This window comes from Hippichthys cyanospilos, chromosome 5, assembly GCF_059441005.1.
Source record: "Hippichthys cyanospilos isolate Australia breed blue-spotted pipefish chromosome 5, RoL_Hcya_1.0, whole genome shotgun sequence".
Classification (NCBI taxonomy): domain Eukaryota; kingdom Metazoa; phylum Chordata; class Actinopteri; order Syngnathiformes; family Syngnathidae; genus Hippichthys; species Hippichthys cyanospilos.
Window position 1 is genome coordinate 22,567,944 of NC_142373.1, and position 23,503 is coordinate 22,591,446.

A 23,503-nucleotide genomic window follows, 5' to 3' on the forward strand; every position below is an offset into this window, starting at 1 on the left:
GATGCTTTTGTTTGACATTGTGTTCTGTCTTTTGTATTGTTTTGTTTTTTTTGTTTGTAACGTTTTTCTGCATTTTTTAGTTTGTAATTGTTGATTTGCCAGTGTGTACAGTCTTTTGAATTGGGTTTAAAGTTTTGCGTTGTATACTTTTGTGATTTGCACTTCAGGGTTACCATGCCTCTGCTTTTTAATGTGGATGCCACATTCCGTCAAAGTGTGATATTCTATTTGAGGATTTACTGTGGAAAAAGAGATACTTGGGCCAATTAATCACAGCTTACAGCTTTTTTTTTGGGGGGAGGGGGGTGATAGTTGATGTCGAACAGGTGGGACAGATAGACTATCCTCTGATATTTCATTTTACCTTTGACCACTTGGTTATGAATCTTCATGTCATTCATCGGGCAGTAAAGCTATCTTTATTTAACATGATGGGCCTCACTTCCTTAAATTCTTTGTGTTAAAGATTGATGACTTAAGGCTTCCTTTTTTAAATTATTATTATTACTAAGCAAGGTAAATCTACCAGAGGACATTTTTTCAACCATCGTCCACTGTGTATATTATGTTATTTTCCCATTGTGTTAGATTTATATGTGTTTTGGAAGCATATCCGAAATGGTCATAAACAGAAAAGACAAAAATGGAATATGTCATTATTTAGGGATCCTCGGCAATCAAAATTGTACTTTGGTGTCAAATTCATCACACCAAACAGACATTTTAACGTGAATGCCAATGAATTGTTTGATTAAAAAAAAAAAAAAAAAAAACCTTGAAAAAAGATCCAATCTTTAACCCCTGCTCTGACCAGATTTGTCAAAAGTACTAGTATTCAATTATTTACATAAAAGTACTGTTACTTTTGCGAAAACTACTCTGATAAAAGTAGAAGTATTGAAGTCAATGAAGTCATGTGTTTGATATCCTCTTACGAATGGGCTCCAAAATGGGCTCCAAACCCAGGCAACTATTTGCAGAAACCAGATTGTGTAGAACCTGCCCTGTGATTGGTTATCTGCCAGTCCAGGTAATACCTGCCTTTCACGTGGACTGAACTGTACCACAATGTCAAGGTAAAAAAAACAAAAACTGACTGGCTAAAAGGAAAATTCATATGTAGAGTGGACTATTGAGGTAATCTAATACTTATATTTCATGTGAAAGTGTGTCTCAATTGGTTTATATTTTTTTATTACTTGCAGTGCAGTGCAAACATACAGTAGTGCAATGCATTCATCTACTGACGACTACAATGAATGCAATCTTTCCCACGTACTGAGATGGAATTTCCCACAACACGAGAAAACTATGCAAAGATTTATTGTGTTTCACATATCCTTGTCTTTTAGCCTCACTGACCTCTCCTGATGATGTTACTGTAAATGCACTTCGAGTGTCTGAATCATTTAACATGCAATCAATAACATGCAAGCTGGAGGGATGTTGTGATGGCCGCAGAGGTTAACAACCTCCATTTGTTGTAGTAAAAAAAAAAGAATTAGATATGTATGTATCAAACCTTTCACTTTTTATACTGGGACATGAAAAAACGGGGTCTTGCTATCGGCAGGAAGTTGCTGCCATCACCTGGCCATTACATTTAGTACACAATGCTTTCTGTGACTGACTTTTTGTTGTACGTGCACGGCAGATATTGATGTACTTTACTGTATTGGGCTGCTCTTATAAATATTTGCAATAATCATTGTAATTGTTATTATACATAAAAATTGGTCAGGTAATTTTTTTTTTTATTTGCTCAAGACTATAGCATGTCCATATATAAATGCAATTGTTCTTTAGTTGTCATCCTAAAATTTAATGTTCGTTACCAGACGTTGACCAGACCGTTGGAAAGCTCTTACCTAGATTTCCTTTGAAATAAAATGGTATTTCAAGTGTAAACTCTCCATTGTTATCATGTTTGATCATGAACGGATTCAACGTCCAGACCGCTGCTCGTATGACCACAGCTGCACTGTGTATAAGGTTTAATCATTTAAGATTTAAATAAATATAACATCTCTGAATTTACTTAATGGATATTGATGAAACTAAATATACTTTATGTTGAAGGTCATAAGTTTTATTGGTTAAATCTACAAAGAAAAGTACAAATATGTGTTGGTTCTATGACAGATTATCATAAATGTTCAATATGAGCGCCACGTGTGACTTTGCATACGTTGATGGCCGTCCTGACAATTTAGGTATGCATAAGCAGCCCTTTCACTGAAATTTATGGTACCAAGTACCAAAGATAGAACTGCCAAACGTTACACACAAAAATATGAAACATTTCTATAAAAGCTGTGAAAATTTGAGGTAATTCCAACGAAAATTGTCGAAATTATTGGCTTACGAAATGGGGTCAAACATTTTGGAACACCCTGTATATATACAGTGAACCCTCGCTACTACTCCACTATTACGGATTCTCCACTTCACAGATTTTTTTTTTTTCCATGATGCGGATTCACCACATTGTGGATTTTTTTCCAATTACACAGATTCACAACTTTTTTTTTTTTTTCCTATATATTTAACTTTTGCAGTAGCTCCAGAGGGTGCTGCTCCCGCGAAGGCTTGTACTGATCCTAAATGCCATAAAAAAATGATGACAGTTGCTGAGAAGGTGATGCATCTCAAAGGGAAAAGGTAGGGGGCCGTGGTCCGTATATATATATATATATATATATATATATATATATATATTTTTTTTTTTTTTTTTTTTGCTGGCCTAACAAGACTTGACATTATTATCCTAACTATGATAAACTATAGTAATTATAATAACTATAATGAAAGATTAAAATGTCATTTTAAATGTGTTTTTACTAAATATATAATTTGTATGTAAAATTATTCTCCATATTCTATTGTTTTTGTTTCATATTATTATATCCATTTGGTTATGCTCCTTTCATTGTTGTAGTTTTAGGTTAGAGGTTTTAGCCAATCAGAATTCAGCTAACTTGTGTCGCCAGGCTGCATGAAATCTGCCTGCAATCAGACCCATTTGAGGGCCTTCCAATCAAGAGTTGCAGACTTCTGCGCAGTGTGCAAAGCTAAGGTGTTTTATTTGATAAAGCTGTTTTTGACTAAATAATAGTTAGAAACCTGTTTGGGGGAAATTGACCCAGTTTGTCAGTAAGACAGGCAATTTGCAATTTTTATTTTCTAAACTTCAGTATGGTTGAAAAGTAACAAATATATGTGTTGTCAAATTGAATATGTTGATTAATTAAAAGGGTTTAAAGGATATTTTTGTTTTGTTTCCCCAAACATTTGAAATGAGGGTCATTGGTAAATGTGCTTTCTAAAAGTGGTCCTTGACTCCCAAATATTTGTGAACCCCTGCTCTAGATGAAACCAAATTTGTGATTTATTGATTTATTGTGACCTATAGATATGATTAACTTCAGCTGCGTCAAAGCACAACCAGCCTAAAGTACCACCTTAGGGCAGCACATGTCTTCGCCCTCATGACCAAAATTGCTAACACTGGTGAAATAAGAAGCAATCATCAACGGAAAGCCCAAACTCAGACTTGTCAGCAAAAGGGCAAGAAGGTTGAATGTGATCGCTACATGGATCAACTCGATCATAAATTATTGATGACCTTAGGAGGATCTATTTTTTATTCCATGTCCCCCTTTTCTATTGCTGTGTTTGTTGTTACACTATAAAAACAGATAGTGCTCGTCTACCATTCCAGCACCTGCTGTGTGTTGTGCACATGATCAAGCGGGTTATCACATCTTCCTTCCTCGACAGTGAGTTTGATTGTGCTTTAGCCAAGTACCATAAAATAGTCAGACATTTTAAACGTTGTCCCTCAAACACAGAAGATGTCATCCTACTACCCAGCTACATTAGTAGGAAGTGGATTAAAATGTTTTGCTCTTTTAAGCTGCTACTTTTCCACAGTAAACTGTCACGGACAAAATGCCAGATCATATAAGGAACTGAGAAAGGTCTGTAATTGGCTTACCAGCAAATGAAACGGGCCATGCTTGCATGAGCCACGGTGCTAAAGGGTGCATTCGGAAATTTACTCCGACTCTCGTGCACAACACTGAAAATAATGTGTTCGTAAGAGCAGAGCGGCCGCCTCTTTCGTTAAGTTCTGAATGCAGTCTGTGTTCTAAATCAATCAGTGGCGGCGCTCAAACTGTTTCCAGCTGTACATGCTTGATGCACCGACGCATTGGACTCCCAGTCGGAGAACCGAGTGTGCACATGGGCACTCCGTTTTTGGCGCACACTTAATTTCTGAACGGCACATTTGACCATCACACTGAATTTCAGGATGTTTGAATGATTTCAGAATATAAAGTACCCAGGCGACACGAAATGTATTAAAATGAACTTACTGTATTACTGTATTACACCTCAATATCCTCTGTTATCTTTGTAATATTTTTATGTGTGTTATCAAAGAACACGAAGATCTTACTGGAGGCTATGTTTTAATGATTGTGAACCTGATTTTCACCTGCATTGCTAATACCCAAGCAGCACATTCAAAAGCCAAAAATGTGTTGTTTGTGTGTAAAGATGCTCCAAAATCTCTTGGGTGACTCCATCAGTTCAGCACACAGATGTTTTCACTACAGTTGTGCTGCAAATTCCATGAGTATAAATTATATATTCAAGCTACTATTGCACATTTTTGTATCGGATGTATCCTGTATCACTTCGAGAAAACTTATGCAAGCAAGAAAACGCAAGCACTACATGGGATGCCTGGACAAAAAGTGTGGATCTGCCCTAGTTACACAAAGAGACAAAAAGGGGAAAAAGGCATGTTGGAACCAAATAAGTAACTAAAGCGTGATATTTAAAGACTGTAAAAAACTTGCCATTGCAAAGATGGATCATCCAATACCCAAACAAACGTTAACCACTCGAGAAAACGGTTACAATCCCCACAATATTTTAAAAATCAAACAGGGTGAGATCCAAACCTAACTTCAGAGCCCTGTTCCAGACGTACAACCCACTTTGATATATTGCTTCATAGTTTAATTTCATTGTTTCACATCATGGCATTTGTCACGTAGCTCATGGATCTCATGCTCCCCGTGCACCTGCTCTTTCTCCGGACACTTCGCAGGTAATTACGGTACAGGATTACGCTAATAACCCTATCTTGGAACTGCTTGGAGACAATGTAGTAGAGAACAATGTCCAAAACGGTACTCATGCTCATAAGGAATGTTGAGAACAAGGCCCAGATCCCGAATGTCTTATTTTTTTCCAATCCCATTAAATGGAGCAGCAAGCATACATGAAATGGGACAAAACACACCAGAACCTGCACGATGAGAGTGATGATGATTCGGATAGACTTTTGTTTCACTTTGGGTTTGAGCTTGGAGGTGCGCCCATGGATCAGATTGTCCACAACGATCACGTAGCAGCCGATCATGACACAGATGGGGAGCAGGAAGAAAAATACCATCCGTGTGTAATCGACGGGATCGTTGTAGTGCATATGGAGGAAGTCCACCATTTTAAGGCATGTGGTGAAGTTGGTGTCGCCATCAGGATCGTCACCTGAGAAGATCAACGATGCGGTGCCGGCCAAGGTCATGAGCCAGGCTCCTAGGCACGCCGCCACCGTCTTGGGGACGTTCCTCAGCTCCTTGCTGTGCTTAGGCTGCGCGATTGCCATATAGCGATCGGCGCTGATCAGAGCGAAGAGCCACAGGGCAATGCAGGGGTAGAACACATTCAGAATGGCGTTGACACGGCAGAAAAAGTCACCAAAGGGCCAGTAGTCCCATTGGAGGTAGACCATTCGGAAGGGGAGCATTAGGATGAAGGTGAGATCCACTAGTGCCACGTTAATCATGTAGATGGTGACAGAGCTCCTCCTCTTGGTCGTCAGGGCAAACACCCACAAAGCGGTCGTATTGACAACAACTCCGATGATGAAGACGAAGCTGTAGAAGACCAGACCTAATGTACGGTGCTCAACTGGAAACCCAGAATATGAAGAGTTTGGAAGCAACGTCATACTGAAGATCGTATTCTGCAGAGAAAGAAAAAAAATCATCTATGGATCATTCGATCGCCTGTATGAACGATACAAAATTGGATCAACTAAGTTGTGTAAATTCTGGCCCTGGATGGTATGTGTTTATTTAGTTACAGTGTGAAATTTGACACTGATGCCTTGTCCACAAATAGGCTGATATTTAACGGATGACAGCTTCTTTTTTTCTTCTTTGCCTAATCATCGACTTTAAAGGTCACAAACGTTTTCATTGAGTCTATTTAAAAAAACAAGAAATCATTGTTTGATGTTTTGTAATACGGTACATACATGTAAGTTTCTAGGAAGTTGCCACCCAGAGTTTGATCAAAAAATAGAATTTCATTTCACAACCCGAGTTTTTTTTTCCGGAAGTGATGTTATAAAAGCCAAAAAGGAGGTTTTACCATCAAAATACATCAGAATTATGAACGTGCTGCGCAGGAAATCAATTGTCGAGCAATGTATGCTTTATGGTAGCAGAGACCTCAGGAAATATTTTTCGGTCTTGCGTATGCTGACCTTCAAATATTACAATGAAGCTTGCATTATTTTACAGTGTTAAAAATATTAACTTAATATTATTAATTTAATATTAATATATTAAAATATTAAGTATGGCTGTGTGTCAAAGGTCACCCTGTTGCTGCAATGTCCGTGCTTTGCGGGATCTCTTGTGTTAAAGAGAATGGGGATATCACCACTACACTGTCTCCTGAGTCAATGTCTAGAAACCTGACATATGAAAACATACAGTATGTATAAAGAGAGTAAAGAGCTTTTTACCCTCTACAGTTGAGTAAATACAGTCTGTAGGAAAATTATGTACTATTTTAGTTTAATATGCAGGATCTGATAGAAAAAAAACTATACAATGTGGATTATTTTTTTAAACAAATAGCATAAAAAATTGTGTTACAAAAGTAAAATTACATATTTTGATCATATATTGAATATAGTCTAATCAGCTCTCCGAACTGAGTCCCCCATATGATGAAGTGGGGGTTTCCGCCCACAAAACACCACAGGAAGACTTCTTGCTCTTATATTCCTTTTGAAATCGAAAGTTGTTTCAATTTGAAAAGATATTTGACACCTCGCATGGAAACATTACATCATTAACTCTGAAAATATGCAACAAAGTAATGACAACGTGAATAGATTTGTATACTCGTGTCATAATTTCACACAACTCATTTCTTTTCTCTTTTCCATATTAGATTAAGTGGTGTAGTGGAACTAAATGTGGAGGTAAGATTGTCACTTTTGTTAACCTAATGAGCCTTGTTAACAAATCATATAATCACCTCAGTGTACTGTAGTTTTATACTGTATTTGATTTGATTAAATGTCTGCTGTACATTTCTCAAATTTAATATAACACACCACACACTAAAGCCAAAAGAACAGTATTTTTCTTCATATAAGTTCAATTTATTACAAAACACACTTACTTTTAGAAATGTACGATATGTTCCGTCTATATAAAAAAAAATGTGCCACGCTATACTCAACTTGACACAAGTTATTACAAAATGTTGCGACTTACCACAACAATCCCCCAAAGGCTCTTTTGCAGCAGTGAGCATCCAGCAGCCAAAATAAGGAACTATGAGTCTTGGGACGTCACTTCCTGTGTGTGCACTTTCTCCCTCTGCGTTGTTTGTTGTCACCGTCCGCAATTACGCCCCCTTAAAGAAAATGATGCGCCATTAGAAGCAGGGGCCCTGCGTTTGGCAGCCAGAGCGATGGCAGATTTAGGGCGAGTTATTGATTGGAAAAGTGGGGTCTGTCACAGCACATTAGCTCTCGGGGGAGTCATCCGCAGCAGGTTGCTGCCGAGAAGCATCTGCTGCAGCAGAGAAGTAATTAAAAACAGGATGTTCACGCAGTCGCCATATAAACAAGAAATAAGATAGACACTTCACACTGGCGCTTCAAAATGTTGTTGCGCTTTATTTATTCATTTATTTTTTTAACACACTGGTGACGCATAATAAATGGACAAAAGAGAGTAGTACTTTGGGTGAAACTTCAAGGTCAGCTTTGATAATAGCTTATTAATAGAGAAGTCCGGTGCTAGACCTAAATTATTGAAGACTGGAATAGTGATAAGCTCCACCCATAACGTTTCTATAACGGTCTTGGAGAAATTACTTGTTTATTTTTGATTAATTAAGGCTAGTGGTTATCCTATTAGATCGCAAGAGTAGCTAGCTATTCTAAGAGTTCATGTTCTAGGATTGCAGTTGTAAGTCAGTGTCGTGTCAGAAGTAAGTGATTCTTTCAAAAGAACGAGTTTTTTGAGTTAACATGAGCGAATGGGTCACTTCGGAAGTGATTCATTCTTTGCTAAGTTACGACGCAGTGTGTAGGACATCACACTTTGGGGACTGCTCTTATTGTGAGTCTGGTTGCTACCATTCCTAATTCAGTAGAAATGAAGACTTGAAGACTATTGTGATGTTTTGTTTTCTGGGCTTCCCATATCCTGCATCAAAAGCCTGCAGTCTGTAAAAAATGCAGCAGCGAGACTCTTGACAAGGACGAGAAAGTTCGATCATATTACTCAGATACTAGATGACCTGCATTGGCTTCCAGGACACCTGAGATGTGATATTAAAATGTTGTTAATTACTTATCAAATTTTACACGGTTTAGCTCTTTTCTCTTTCGTCGACTTAGCATCACCATATGTTCCGTCCTGACAACTTGGGTCACAAAATGCCATTTTGTTATCGACCCCGCGGGCTAAAATGAAGTCCACGTTATCAAAGGCTTTCTCCATTCGCACGACAGTACTCTGGAATGCCCTACCTATAGAAGTTTGCGCAGCCACCTCAATAGAAATCTTTAAATCCCGACTAATATAACATTTATACTCGCAAGCATTTAGTTAATGGGCCTGTTTGCAGCTTTCTTCTTCTTTTTCCTGCCCCTACCTAAAGAAGGGGACTAGCTAGATGGTGAAAGATGATTTGAACTCCCCCGTTCACCCCCACGTTGTGTACCTATAACAAAAAGATGTCTCTATATGACTTTTTTTTTTTTTTTTTTCAAAAGAAGTCTTGACATGACCTCTTTTCACATGTGAAGCCCTTTGAGACCGATGATTCAGAGCTGGTGATTCAGGGCTATACAAATGAAATTTTATTTGATTTTGATTTGACTTGAAATGAAATTTACCAAAGACTATTAGAAACAACCTGTGTTCTGTAGTAGAGGTCTACTCTGCCATCCTGACAAAACCTCTTTGACTCGCTGTGCTTATACAATGCCAAGGATGGGGGCACAATTTATTTTAAAAGGAAAGTTAGTTTTGACACATGGGTAAGCTGTTTTGGGATAGGTATGAACTTTTTGTGAATGATCCAAAAGCACAAATTGAATGCAAATGAACATGTGAAGTATTTGTGAACAGTTTTTGGAGAGCTATGGGTTTTTGCTAATGATGTTGTGCAGAACTGTAAAGCACCCACTGTGGGTATGGACTCTTTTGATCTCCTCTGGGTTCATTCAAGGTCAACAAGGGTCGTCAAAATGTCACCAGAGGTTGTGACATGTTTGCCTGCACAGCTCATGTTGCAAAAAAAAAGAACAAGAACAATGTCTGGTGACCTTTGGCAGTCTTTTGGAAACCTCTGACAACCTTGAACGAACCCAGAGGAGATCAAAATAGACACTACCTTCGAGGACATTTGCCCCTCAGTTTGATAGGAGTTTAGCGACTGGCCAAATTATCTTTCAGTTTTGAAAATGTCTGTTAGTCAAACTTGGCACATTCCAGATATTCAATAAAAGAAAATTTGTGTGTTTCAAAGTACAGATGTAATGTTTTCTTGAAGGCTAAATAAAACAGAATAAAACATCCATCCGTCGAGATTCTGAACAGTGAGGCAGATGTGCTAACCACTCTTCCACCAAGCCGCCAATTACAAAACACAGAATGGGAAATTGTCATTGAAACTAAGTACCAAACCCAAACTAACAGGCACAATCTTTAGATTAGGAGATCAGCACTTTTCAGAAGACCCTGAAAACAACGTGTTTCTTCAATCATTCAAATTGCATTGTCAAAGAAATCAAGACTTTTTCAGCACTCAATATTGGTGAGTAGCTTGTAAATATAATGTAGGGACTGACTAATAAAATAGATTTTTGAAAAAATATTAAATCGACCAAATTGTGACACATCCTCGAGGTATGGGTCAAAAGCCAGTGAAATACTGGTACAGTGCTGGTTATAGCAGGGCTACCACAATTTGTCTCATATTGGGCCACCACCTAAAAAGGCTTTACGCAGAAAACTGTGTCGAAAATTTGATTTAATACAAAAAAAAACTTCTTTGTTTGGGCATCCACTCGATTTTTGATTCGATTTTCGAATGTAGAATTTCGGAGTTTGTGTTTTAGTAATTTGTTACAAAGTGTTAGGAGTACAGATATATGTTTCAGGTTAAAATTCTGAATGATAATGAAGATAGATTCAAGATAATAATGTTTTTTAAATGGATAAAATATCGTTTTGAACTGTCAAACTGAATGTATCAGAAATTGATACATTGATGTGGTTGGTGATGTTGAATTTGAGGATAAGTCATGCCACTTGCTGTGTACTGACCTCACAACACCTAAGTACTCAGCTGGCAACAATCATACGACCAAACCTATTAAACAGGTGAGCCATAACAGTCATTACCTGAGCCGAGAGGTGCTGTAATTGTCATTTTGAAACGACAGCAAGTGACTACAATGCAATATGGCAGCCTACTGAGATGGATAAAAAAAACTGGTGTATTTTTCTGATTCATTCATATTCTACAACCGCAAGGTTAATCAGTATAGTGTGAGTGCATAGAGAATATTATTGTCAAGCTTATTTGTGACTTCTCATTTAGGATGCACACTAGTCTGAAGTCTCAAGAGATATGCTGAAGGCTGAGCGTTTTTGCTCCCTCTAAAATGTTGTTGAAATTCGGAATGGTACAACCTCATGGGCGGCACAGATGTTCTGCACTCAGCTTGTTTTGATGCTGCAGCTTCATTTAAATGTCTGCATATTTTCAGCACCCTTGTTATTTATACGGGAGCGCCTCATTCTCATTCCTAATTATCTATCGACTTGTCCCCTCAATGATTCTTAAAAAGGTCCCAAACAGATGGTACTTTGTGTTCACTGCAATATGTTGTTATGACAACAGCCTGTCTGAGCCGCTGTTTTTTAATCCCTTTGATACTTGTCATGCGTCTTTTTTTAGTAAGTCCTCAACTCCATAAATCTCCATGAATAAAACGCTGTGCGGTTGCTACACCGGTTTATTGTTATATTATCATTATTTTTTATCATTTTTTTTCTTCCACTACATCCAATTAAATATCTGTGCACAAAATGATGTTGTTTTTCTTTACATTATCCCCACAATATGAGTTGCATCGTGACATTTTTTCCATACGCTGGTAGATGGTATCATCTAGCGGCTAAAAGTAGTTACTGCAAAGCAACGCACAAAAACATGCGGACATTAGATACATGTATGCATATATATATTTATATATATATATATATATATATTTATATATATATATATATATATTATATATATATATATATATATATATATATATATATATATATATATATATATATATATATATATATATATATATATATATATATATATAGCCTTATTCTATATCATCATGGTTTGGGATACTTTGCACATAATGATGATGAGCTGGATGAACATTTATGGAAAAGCTTGTTGGAAAAAGCTAAAGGAAATCCTTAGAAGGCAGATAGATGTGATAATCATATTTGGTTAATAAAACATTAATTTGTTAAAGTATTGAAATTAACTGTATTAACTCACTAATGATGATTTTTAGAGTAAAATCCAGTGTGAAAAGGTAATCACTGTAATTGAAATTATATAGATATAGGTGTTTTTCTAGCCCATTGTTAAATTTAATCATAATATATACAAAACAAAATAGCATAATTTATGCCTTGGATGCTTTATTGGTCGTTTGAAAGTTTTTTTTTTAATTTTATTTTTTTTATTTTCCTGTGTTCAATTGATCAATCAATCATTTTGACATTCATATTTTTTTAAACTGAAATTAGTGCGAATAAGTGTTTTGGAAAATGTATGTATGTATGATGGATGGATGGACGGATGGATAAAGGGAAGCAAAGTGATTGGAAGTGTATGTAATATTACATTAAAAAAAGCTATTGAATTGGTAACGCTTGTTAATAATGCTGAAGAAAAAAAACAATATACAAACGTTTGGATCTTGAAGCAAGGTTAAGGCCGCCAAATATCATTTTGGTGAAGACCAACACTGTTTATGGAAGCTAAAGATCAGAACAAGACAGCTTGGCCCCAAAGAAGGTAGAGACAAGCAGGCTCGGTGCTGAAAGAGTAGATCCTGTGCAGAACAACAGGAAAAACACTGGGACATCCCTCAGCAATCATCATGGCTTTTGCGACCTTGACCGAGGCACAACTTTTCAAATGTCCCCTGGAGGGGCCAGCTGTGGCTTCCCAATTCTTGTTTGTGTGTTAATTACTGAAGAACCATTTCAATTGTGCCATTCATGTGAGTGGAACAGACACTAATGTGCATATTGAAACTGCTGATGAAGATTTTTTTTTTTTTCAGAACACAGTGATGTCCAAAACGCAATTTAGTCACATTGGAATGATGTAACATATTGGTCAATACACCATCATCATGTGACTCACTTGCTTCTTTTATCACACAATGAGGACACTTTGAGGTCACTTTTAAAACTAAAGAGATCTGGGTGATGACATTATGTGATTCTTTGAGGGTTTCGTACCCAGCAGAGTGCCAATTAATGTAAAAACAAAAAAGTGAATTAACTACATACGCTGAAGTAAGTCTGATATTGAAAATTCACAACAGAAAAATAGTTAAAAAAATGTTACCACTGATATTAGACAATAATCCTTTGTGGATATTATTCAAATGGAGATTTTATTTGTAGAGCAGAACTTGGTGAACACATTTAGAAGAGTGGTTTGTAAAATAGTGGTTTGCTTAATTGTCAAAAAAATATTTACTGCTACCAGTCTATAAATATTGACATTTTTTCCATTGATACATTTCTTGATATATCAAGATGCCAAATAAATCCTAGAAATTAAAATGCACCAATTTCACCCATTGGTCATATTTTATTGTCAATTTCTCAAAAAAAAATATTTTAAATGCCATGGGAGTCGGTGGACAGTCATACTTTCATTTCACAACTGCAAGTACTGTATACACATAAATGATTTTGCCTAAAGCACAGTCAAATCAGCTGTCTTGCTGCACAGAACTGTAAAGGCACTATTACATTTAGGGGCAAACGCTGCCGGGTGTCTTCAAGCAGTCACACGACAACACAGACGAAGCACACATTGCTAACACCTGAGCTGGCATTACATCACAACCACATCCACTTTCGCGATGACAAATGTTTTGCGTAATATGTACAATGGAACAACATAATTCTCCTGTCAAAATACTTGTTGTGCCTTATGTAAAATTTCATACTATGATCAGAGTCTTCAAGAGTTCAAATCCACCTTGCTCCAGCCTTCCTGTGTGGAGTTTGCATGTTCTCCCCGAGCCCGCGTGGGTTACCTCCGAGCACTCCGGCTTATTCCCACATTCCAAAAACATACATGATACTGTGTATTGTATTGCTCACTCCAAATTACCCTTAGATGTGGTTGTGAGTGTGAATGCTTGTCTCTGTGTGCCCTGCGATTGACTGGCAAATAGTTCAGGGTGTCCCCTGCCTACTGCCCGTAGATAGCTGGGATAGGCACCAGCAAGCAGTGGATAAATGGATGGATTGGATTAATCATTATTTAAAGCACATGAAGGATTGCATGCTTTATTTCAAACACAAAAAAAGAGTGAGATATGTACATTATGATGTGAGGGATCAAAAACAGCAGTAACCATTGAATTTTCATGCATGCAGACAAGTGAGCTGGAACATGACATAAGCTCTCACAGAATTTTGAAATCAAATGACTGAGATGACAGTGATCATGCATATTGTGCAAAAAAATGTCATGTTGCCCCTCTTCGCACTAATTTTTTCCTAAATTCTTTACAAATAGGGATATTATTATGGGTTTGTTTTCCATATACAGTCTTACTTGTTGTGAAATATGCCCACATTTCTACCCCGGTCCTCTTCGGAGGTGAAACTGTATCACCACTTGTTTTGCCTTCCACCATATTCTGTAGCACTGTACATTATTTACATATACCTCAGATGTAAGTCATCTTTTCCATCATGTCATGTACTCTTTCTTGTTCAATGGTTCACAATGTTTTCTTTATTTTTCTTTATTTTTTTTTCTTATTTTTTTCTGTTGTGACTCATACTGTGTGATGATGGTAAAAATATTTAAAATGATGATATTAATGTTGATCATGATTTTTTTCATCATTGACACCATTGAATGTATTTTTTTTATAATGCTTTAGAACACCAATTAATATTATTCTAAAAGCATCCTTTACATCTGAACAACATGGTTTCTTTAGGGATTTTTCAAAGTTACAGGTAAAAATAAGACATTATTAAGTAATTCCAGACAAACATTTGAGGTTAAGTCCAAGTTCAGGTAGCTTGACGTTAGCCAATGTTGATATAATCATCACTAGTTGGTGTCATTTTTTCACTGGAACATTCTAAAGAGGTAAACTATCAAAGTTCAAAGCTCTTCTTTTAGAAATCATCTGGCCCAATAGGTAGGCCCAGATTTTGCATGTGATAAAACACTTCTGGTCTTTGTTTCAGTCCCCCTACTATTTTTCCAGTTTACACATACAGCTGCGATCTCCTCTCCATTAGTTTCTCGTTGGCGGAGCCCGAAGCAGAACTGTTGAGCTGGATCTTGTTGCCGTCAATCATGTCCTTGGAAGAAATTTCAGGCGAAGTTCTGGCAACACTGGAGATGGAAATGCTGACCTCCAGCTTCAGCAGCTTCAGGAGCTTTCGCTTGTAACCCTTGCAGGCGAAGAAGTAGACAAAGGGGTCCAAGCAGGCATTTAGGTTCATCAGACACACCGTGATGTGGAGCGACACCTGGAAGGCGGTGAGCTCTACGCAGTCCGGGCTTGTTACAAGCTTGCGGGCCATGTACTGCAGGATGTTGATGTGGTAGGGACTGTAGCAAATCACGAAGACCAGGGACACGCAGCAGATGACGCCAATGGCCTTGCGGCTGCGACCCGACTTTTCCGTCAGGTGGTTGGTCTTTGCTGTGGAGTGGAGTTTGGAGCAAAGGATGGAGTAGCACACCAAGATGGTGATTACGGGGATGACATAACCGAGGAAGACGGCGCCGATGAGGATGGTGGCAATGTGGTCCACCTTCTCGAAATTAGGGTATTCCATGCAGGTGATGAAGCCATCCGGTTCAACGTTGGTCATTGGCATGCTAAGCAGTGGGAGGGTCTGCGCCAGGACCAAAAGCCAGACGCCGACACAGATGTACCGCACGTTGCTAACGTTGCGCAGACGGGAAAAGCGCAGCGGCAGGACGACGGCGATGAAGCGGTCGATACTGAGACAGGTCATGAAGTTGACACCGGCGTAGGTGTTGATGTAAAAGATGAGGCCTGAGATTTTACACAGAGCCTCACCCAAGGGCCAGTGGAAGCCTAACGCATAATATGTGATCCTCACGGGAAGCGAAAGCGTAAAGAGTATGTCTGAAATCACCAGGTTGAGAGAGTACAAAGTGGTGGAGTTCATCTTTTTCAGGTTGGGGCGGATGACGTGCAATGCCAGGGCATTGCCCAGCAGGCCCACCAAGAAGACCCCGCAGTAGACGAGTGGCATGAAGATCCTGGCGTAGTTCCTGTGTGCATACAGGGTGTCGCAGGTGGAGGTATTGTTGGCGGATGGGGCTGATCTCATCTTGACGTTTTGATTCTGTGGAAGTGAAACAGAATAAAACGGTTGGTTAATGGTAAAAAAAGAAAAAAAAAAGTCCCTTGTTGTTTTACCCTTTGCCTTGTTAAACCACAAGGGCACACATGATCTGAAGAAGCTTTAAAAAGAAAGTAAGCTGATTATCGCTCTTTATGGTGAGTAAAAATGCTGCCTTGTGACATAGCAGTTGTTTGACAGTGAAAATTTAACTGAAGTAAAAACTGCTACAAACACATCAATCAATTTGTTTTCTAGATGGCTTAGAGAAGTCACTCACCTGGAGCCTAACTCGGCTGATTTTAGGCAATTGCTAGAGTACACCTTGGTTACCAATCAAACGTAGGGCACACCTAGACAAACAACCAGCTGTGCTCACATTAACACCTGTGGAGCCTTTGACGTCTTCAATAATGAGAGTGAAACTACCGTGCATATTTTTGAAATTACGAGAAAGGCTAGAGGCAGACGTGACATGACAGGATATAACAGGAGCTAGCCATTATATAAATATAAATTACAAATACATTACTGTACTAATATCATGAATAGGGTTGGACATCGTTTGAATTCAGATTATTCCAGTTTTGATTTTTCTGTTCCATTTCGCATTAAAACACATATTTTTGGACAAATCATACCTGTTTTTGAACTTTACTAACAGTTACTCAAAAGACTAGTTATAACCAGTAGCTATAGTAATATTATCCTAAAAACCTTGAGAAATTAAACTAAAGCAGCAGTTAAAGCATGCTACTATTCCCTGACGGATGGGCTAAATTACTGTTGATATTCTTGAGGGGGAAAAAAATCATACATGAAAGACAAAGCCACATCTGAAGGGCAAGCAAAGAAATGTAATCATTTAAGCAGTGCACTGTTTATAACCGTATATGAATTCCCATATGCAACCGCTGTGTACGCTATAAAGTTAAATGTCAGCTGGATACATAAATGTTTGTGTTGATTTGCTTTTTTTCAGCGTGTCATACTTGTTGGACGTACTCAGACGGTTCTCACTTGGGGTCCGGATGCGCAACAGTTACACAAGTCTCCAGTTTAGGCAAACGACTGGGCCAATATATATATATATATATATATATATATATATATATATATATATATATATATATATATATTACATTCTGTGCTGTGCTTCGTGTGGTAAGGTGAGCCACATTAATTTCAGATGTTTATTGCATATCAACAAAAAACCACAAACAAATGCAGAAAATAGGTGTCAAGCTCCAGTCCTCGGGAGCTGGTATCCTGCAGTTTTTGAATGTTTCTCCCCCCAACACACCCCATTTAAATAATTAGCATCATTTTTAAAGTTCTTTTGAGCTTTCTGATTTGCACTTATTTGAATCAGGTGCGTTGGAGAGAGAAACATCAAATACATGCAGGATACCGACCCTCAAGGACCAGATTTTGACACTTTTGCATTAGATTATGTCTGTAGCTGCTCTCTCCCAGACACTCACACATAGACCTAGTGAGGGCATGCAGCACCTCACCAAGTCCCACCTTTTCAAGACTCTAATGCAGACACTAACATACAGTGTATAAGAAAATATGTGTACTGTATTTTTAATGAGTTGAAATGCAGCGTTGGGAGTAATTTAATTTCTGTAATGCAATACTTTTGGCTGTAATGTGGTAAGTGTGGTAGTGTGGTAATGTGGTAGTGTAGTACATTATACACAAAAATTGTAATATTTTACTCGTTACAAATGAGAGTAAGGCAATGCTTTACAATGTATTTTTAACGTGAAAGTGGTGGGGCTTTTTTTTTCCAAATTGGCCAAAAAACACAGCAAGATCGGAGGAGAAAAGTCCCAGGCAAAATGTTTAATTTCTATAATTAGTGCTGACTACAGCAGAGATAAAAGCGGGACCAACAGACGACAGGTTGAATGTGGACAATACGTACACAAAATGGACAAACACTCATTTACTTTCAGTTAGTCAGAGATAAAGATAAGATTAATATAATAGTTACAATAGGTGCACATTGTGCGTGACACCTAGAGCCGTCCATTATAAGAAATAGCACCAGTAATTTGACAAACCATTGAGTGGTGCCATAGTAACCGTGAATTTAGTGAAAAGAAAACACGCAGATGATTGAGAGTGAGGATTAAACAACACTGGCAAAATTATCATTCTACTGCTCATTCACTTCGACTTCAAAATATGCTGCCGCTTTCTACAGTGGATTCACCAGCATTTCGAAACCTTGTCAGTGAGATCCCTGTCGCAACCAACAATAACAATGTAAACTAACACTAATTTTCACAGTAGAATTGCTATTATTTAGAGTCTATAAATAGTTCTGGTCAATTTGTATCAAGATGAACCATAAAAAAACTCATGTTAAACAGTACACTAAATGCAATAACGATGATGTAGGCTAGGTGCTAACATCAGCCCTATGGAACAATCTGTTTTTGAAACTTCTGTCCCTAACCTAAGCCAAGTGCACTTAAATTTTATTATGAACATTAAAATTCTGGATTGCACAAACTGTTTCTGCCTAAAGCATACCAAATGCATCACTATGCTGTTGACCTAGTAATAAATGGATTAAAATTAAAAAAATAGTTTAACTTTTCTTTAATGGAGAAAAAATGATACTGTGTACTACCCACAACCTAGTTTTAACCATCCATTCGAATTCCAAGTCAATTTTATGCTCACGGAGAATATGTTAGCCACATCGTGGGTTGTCAACCTGGCCCACCGGAAGCCCACAAACAATATCTGGCGACCTTCGAAAAAAAACATTTGCACACGAGGAAGCGGGTCTGCCCTGTTGCTGTTTGTTTGAGTTGGGTGGCACACTCAAGCAAGTCTATTGTACATGTCAAATTTCACTTTTTAAATGATCGATTATGTCTTTGAGGTTTTGTGACCACTAACATTTATTTTCCACACATTTTGCTTCATGGCCAAACTGATAAGAAACTGACATAATATTAAAGAAAATTATTAAACAAGGTGACAATACTTAACAGTAAAGGTCGTTATCCTACAAAACTAATTGCAATACTGTCAAACATCTTTATTTTGTTGAATTTTGTGATTGGCTTCTTGACATATTCTCCTAGCAACAGAAATAAGCTTACCTCAAAGTTGTGTGGTCTCTGCTTTGGCTCCACCGCACATGGCACTAAGTGTTCGACTCAACCAGGCGGCTTCTCTTTCACTTGGCCACATGCACAAAACACGACGGCTGATTTGCTGCCAGTGACCGTGGTGACAAAATATCCTGTTTTTGCACACACCCACACACAACCATCCGCCACCACCCTGTCCATCACTTTTTTACCATGCTCCCACTCCCTTCTTACATGTACTTAAAAAATTATTAATCATTAAAGCTATTGAAAATTGCTAGTTGATTCAAAAGAAATACCCGTTGTTGCACTTTTGGGAGGAAGTGGTTACAGCTGCATTAGAAGCTTTGCCACACTTCCCAAGTCACTGCTCAATAAACAATATTCAGTTTCAAATGCTGCTGAATGATCTATACACTCACATTTGATTATTTTTCAAGTTTATAAACAGTGCACAGATTTGTTTGGCAACAGTGTAAAAGTTTGTTATCTGATAGACATTGAGCTTATTTACTATCTTTGTCACTTTTTTTGTCAGTCCTCCTTGTCATACTACATTTCTTTTTCTTTTTTTTCCAAATTGCACAGTAATTTTGATTTTACTTCAGCATTACCTTGGATTAATGACGACGTGACAGTTAGGACTAATGTTCATTAAATATTCGGGTTATACTGAGTCATTACAAAGTATCTAATAATGGCAGCCCTTTATTGATGTTTCACTTAAAAAGGATAAGGATCCAGATTCAGGAAGCTCACAGATTTTTTTGTTCCCAAATTTAACTGGAGCTTTGGTCCTACAACTTGTAAACATTCTCCCAATTATTTTCTCAGAGGTTCAAACTGGATTTATAAAATGAAAAATCAATCTTATATATATATATATATTATATTTGTCACCGAGGGACCCCGAGCCCGAACAGGATGCGACCGACAACCGAGGGGTTGGGTTCAAAGAGTTTATTACAACAGAAAGCGCACGTCTGGCGTGGAAAATAAGGGTGTCCAAATAGGGAACGGGAAAGTACAAACAAAAGTCACAAAGTACGAAATAAGCGAGAGATGAGAACGTCTAGGAGGGATCAGTCCAACTGAGGAGTAAGGCAACGAGGGGGCAGAGGCTACAGGAGAACGACTAGAAACAAAGTAACAACAAAAAACATTAAGCGAGCAAAAATACAACTAGAGAAAAGTACCAACCAAAAAAATCACATGGAGAGGGACGCGAGGCATGGGAGTTCACTGGGCGCAGGGAGAATGGCGAAGGAATAACCCAGCGTCGCTCTCCTGTAGTGACCAGCCTTAAAAAGACCCTGATGGGTAATGGGGAACAGGTGCGCAAGGCTGGTGACCCCGCCCCCTCGTGGCACAATCGAACACTGCCTAGGCACAGAGCAAACACACACACGACAATATTATAATCTTCTAATATATATATATATATATATATATATATATATATATATATATATATACAGTAAATAAATCTTGTATTTCAAGTACATATTGTGATTTGCTCATTTTACAGTGAATAGTCCCTGATCAGGAGAACATGGGAGGCTAGACCTGGAATGACTTCTGATGTTTGATAGATAGCTGACCTTCACTCCTTTTGCGCCCCTCCGTTTCGTGAACACCTCACTCTTATTCAATTTAAGGTGATATTTAGGGTTCATTACTTCAACATATCAGTCTAATATTTGAAAAATGAGGCTAATAGTAGTGATAAATGCCATCTCTCGCCGCAATTTAACTCATGTTCTGTCAAACCTCTGGATTTAAAATCTCTATTTATTTTTTTAAATATTTTTTGCAAAAGAAGTCTCGATGACTTCTTTTCACCTGTGAAGCCCTTTGAGACTTTGATGATTCAGGGCTGCACAAATAACATTTGATTTGATTTGATTATAAGAAATAATATTCTTCAGTACAAATCTTCAGGTTACACAAGAAATGGGCCCCTTCCTGTGTTTTTTTGACTCCACATGATAACACATTTATGGAATATCTTGGCCCCACCCTCTTCTGTGTCTCTTTTCCTCTCCTTTTTTCATGCAGTACCCTCTCTTCTGTAGTTGTGGTAGCATACAACAATTACATTTCAGGCACTACTATGACTAAAAATGAGGATCTGCTCCAAAGTCATTTTTTTGACTTTTCATTTTTATTTTAGTATTTTACCCATTTGTGGTTGGTTGTTCATTGTGCTTTTTTATTTTCTTTATTTTTATTTTTTTGGGTGGGGTGTATTTTGAAGTAAAAAAAAAGGGCAGTAATCAGCCTATCACCAAGTTTTGCACAATGTGGTGATTGACTGAATACTGCTATGGAAAGTGAAGTGTGTAACTATTATATCACATCAAATATTTTTTGGAGGTTCTAATGTTATGATAAATGGAGTGTAATTAATTTAATTGGTGAAATACTGTAGATACTATATTGATGCATCTACTAATCAGATCTGTGTTTTATTGTGTTTTTAACTTGTATGTGATCAGTTCCAAAATCCTGCTTGAGTAAATAAGCATTACTAAACTACTACTACTTTCCATTCAGTCACAGTCTTCACAAAGATGAGACAATTGTTGCTGTAATGCAAAGGTAACATTCTATAGTGAATGTCAACAAAATTATGCATGGTTATTGCTAAAACAATGTACTGATAATTACGAATGGTGCTTTAACATGACATGTTAATTGTTAATTGTTTATTAATGTGCTTATGTGTAAACTTCGCTCCTTGCTACAGTTCTTGCATTTTTTTTTTTTTAATTGGGGGGGCACATTGTGTAGGTTTACCTAATAAAATGGTCATTGGGTGTTTTTCTTCATAACCATGGCTGCTCTCCCGCTCAAAATCAGGATAACCTGACAAGCTATAATTTGAGAAATGGGAGGGACTGTTTTGATAAGCACTTACAAATGTAGCAGAAGTATTCTCTGCGCTAATGAGCGCAACCGTCGTTTGTTCAAAACAAGTCCGGCGGAGAGGCAGAGGAAGCGCTCTGACTTCCTCATGGCCGAGACGTGTGCTTGTGACTCACTGGGGGCCTCTCAGACAGTCATGCCCCTCGCTGACAGGCTGTGCAAGGCCTGCTGTGCCGCCTGTGCTATTTTTACACAACAATGCCTGAGGAAAAAGTCGCCAACTATGTTCTCACACTTGCTCCTGCCTTTCGTATTTTCAACATGCCACAAGTTATGATGCTAGTGGTGACAAAGTGAATGGGGGGGACAATGCCCCTGAGCATGTCATTCTCATCATTACTGGGCACATCCTGCATTTAATAAAGGAAGTCGTGAGGGAGACACTTGTCAAAGGAAATCCTCTGTTGAAATTTGTTCATTTTAATGCGTATTTTCTGCCTCACATGTTCTCATTCAAAGATCTGCATATGTTAACGAGAACTTTGAAACCATCAGTACTATATTAAAAGACCAGGGAACAAGACTAAGGTCAATCTGCATTAGTTCAGTCTCATTTATTTTGACAATATTTATACACTACATGGAAAAAACACACAAAAATTAATTTGATTAAAAAAGACATCAAATACACCATTCCCAGCTATGCTGATTATTAAATATATTAATGCTTAAATTGATACAGATATGCTTTTCAAGGCAAAGTTAGCTGCAATATGTTTAGCTCTGACTAATCAAAGGAAAAAAAAATATGTTGTCATCATCAATGGTCAGCTCTCCCTGGCCAAGTGAAGAGAAAAAATTAAGTCAGAATGATCGGCTGCTGCAGCTTGGTGGAAGACTGGTTAGCACTCCTGTCTCACAGTTCTGAGGTCCCAGGTGGAATTCCAGCTTTCCCTGGCCTTCCAGTATGGAGCTTGCATGTTCTCCCTATGCTCGTGTGGGGTGTCTTCAGGCATTCTGGCCTTCCCGACATCCCAAAAACATTCATGGTAGGTGTGTTGAACACTCTAAATTGTCCTAAGTTGTGATTGTGAGTGCAAATGTTTGTCTCTGTGCGCCCTGGCTGGCAACCAGTCCAGGTTGTTCACCGTCTACTACCCAACAACAGCTGGGATAGGCGCCATAGTGTTATGAGGGGGCATTTATTTGAGTCGGACAAAGTAGGACACCACAGAAGGCCTAAGTGTGAAATGGACAATCTGCAAAATATATACCATTCAAACATCTCCCTGGAATTATTGTTGCCTGTCAAGTCTTCATAAGCAATTTAGTTAGGGAGCAGCAGTTGTTTGAATGTTAATGTTTAGAGCAGGGGTGTCCAAAGTTGGTCCTCGAGGGCCGCTGTCCTGCATGTTTTCCAGGTTTCTTTTCCTGACACACCTGATTCAAATGATCAGGATCGTTATCAGGTTTCTGCTGAACTTGCTGATGAGCTGA

General features: G+C 38.0%; 2 protein-coding genes across 3 annotated transcripts; both read right to left on the reverse strand.

Annotated features, from left to right (window-relative positions):
- Positions 1-4,458: 4,458 nt before the first annotated feature.
- On the reverse strand, positions 4,459-7,631 carry gpr18 (G protein-coupled receptor 18). 2 transcript variants are annotated; one of them, XM_088415642.1, is made up of 2 exons: positions 7,596-7,631; positions 4,459-6,043 (listed from the first exon to the last, which is right to left on the reverse strand). In XM_088415642.1, the coding sequence occupies exon 2, from the start codon at positions 6,026-6,028 to the stop codon at positions 5,045-5,047; it is 984 nt and encodes a 327-aa protein (XP_088271768.1). In that variant the 5' UTR covers positions 6,029-6,043; positions 7,596-7,631; the 3' UTR covers positions 4,459-5,044. The 2 variants fall into 2 exon arrangements, with proteins under 2 accessions (XP_088271768.1, XP_088271769.1); XM_088415643.1 differs by lacking the exon at positions 7,596-7,631 and adding an exon at positions 7,501-7,565.
- A 5,540-nt stretch (positions 7,632-13,171) lies between these two features.
- Positions 13,172-19,243, reverse strand: gpr183a (G protein-coupled receptor 183a). The gene is made up of 2 exons (XM_088415463.1): positions 19,148-19,243; positions 13,172-16,022 (listed from the first exon to the last, which is right to left on the reverse strand). The coding sequence occupies exon 2, from the start codon at positions 16,005-16,007 to the stop codon at positions 14,904-14,906; it is 1,104 nt and encodes a 367-aa protein (XP_088271589.1). The 5' UTR covers positions 16,008-16,022; positions 19,148-19,243; the 3' UTR covers positions 13,172-14,903.
- Between the last annotated feature and the right edge of the window lie 4,260 nt (positions 19,244-23,503).

Excerpts from the sequence above, each read along its gene's own strand:
- gpr18 (XM_088415642.1), bottom strand. The coding sequence starts at position 6,028 with ATGACGTTGCTTCCAAACTCTTCATATTCTGGGTTTCCAGTTGAGCAC.
- gpr183a (XM_088415463.1), bottom strand. The coding sequence starts at position 16,007 with ATGAGATCAGCCCCATCCGCCAACAATACCTCCACCTGCGACACCCTG.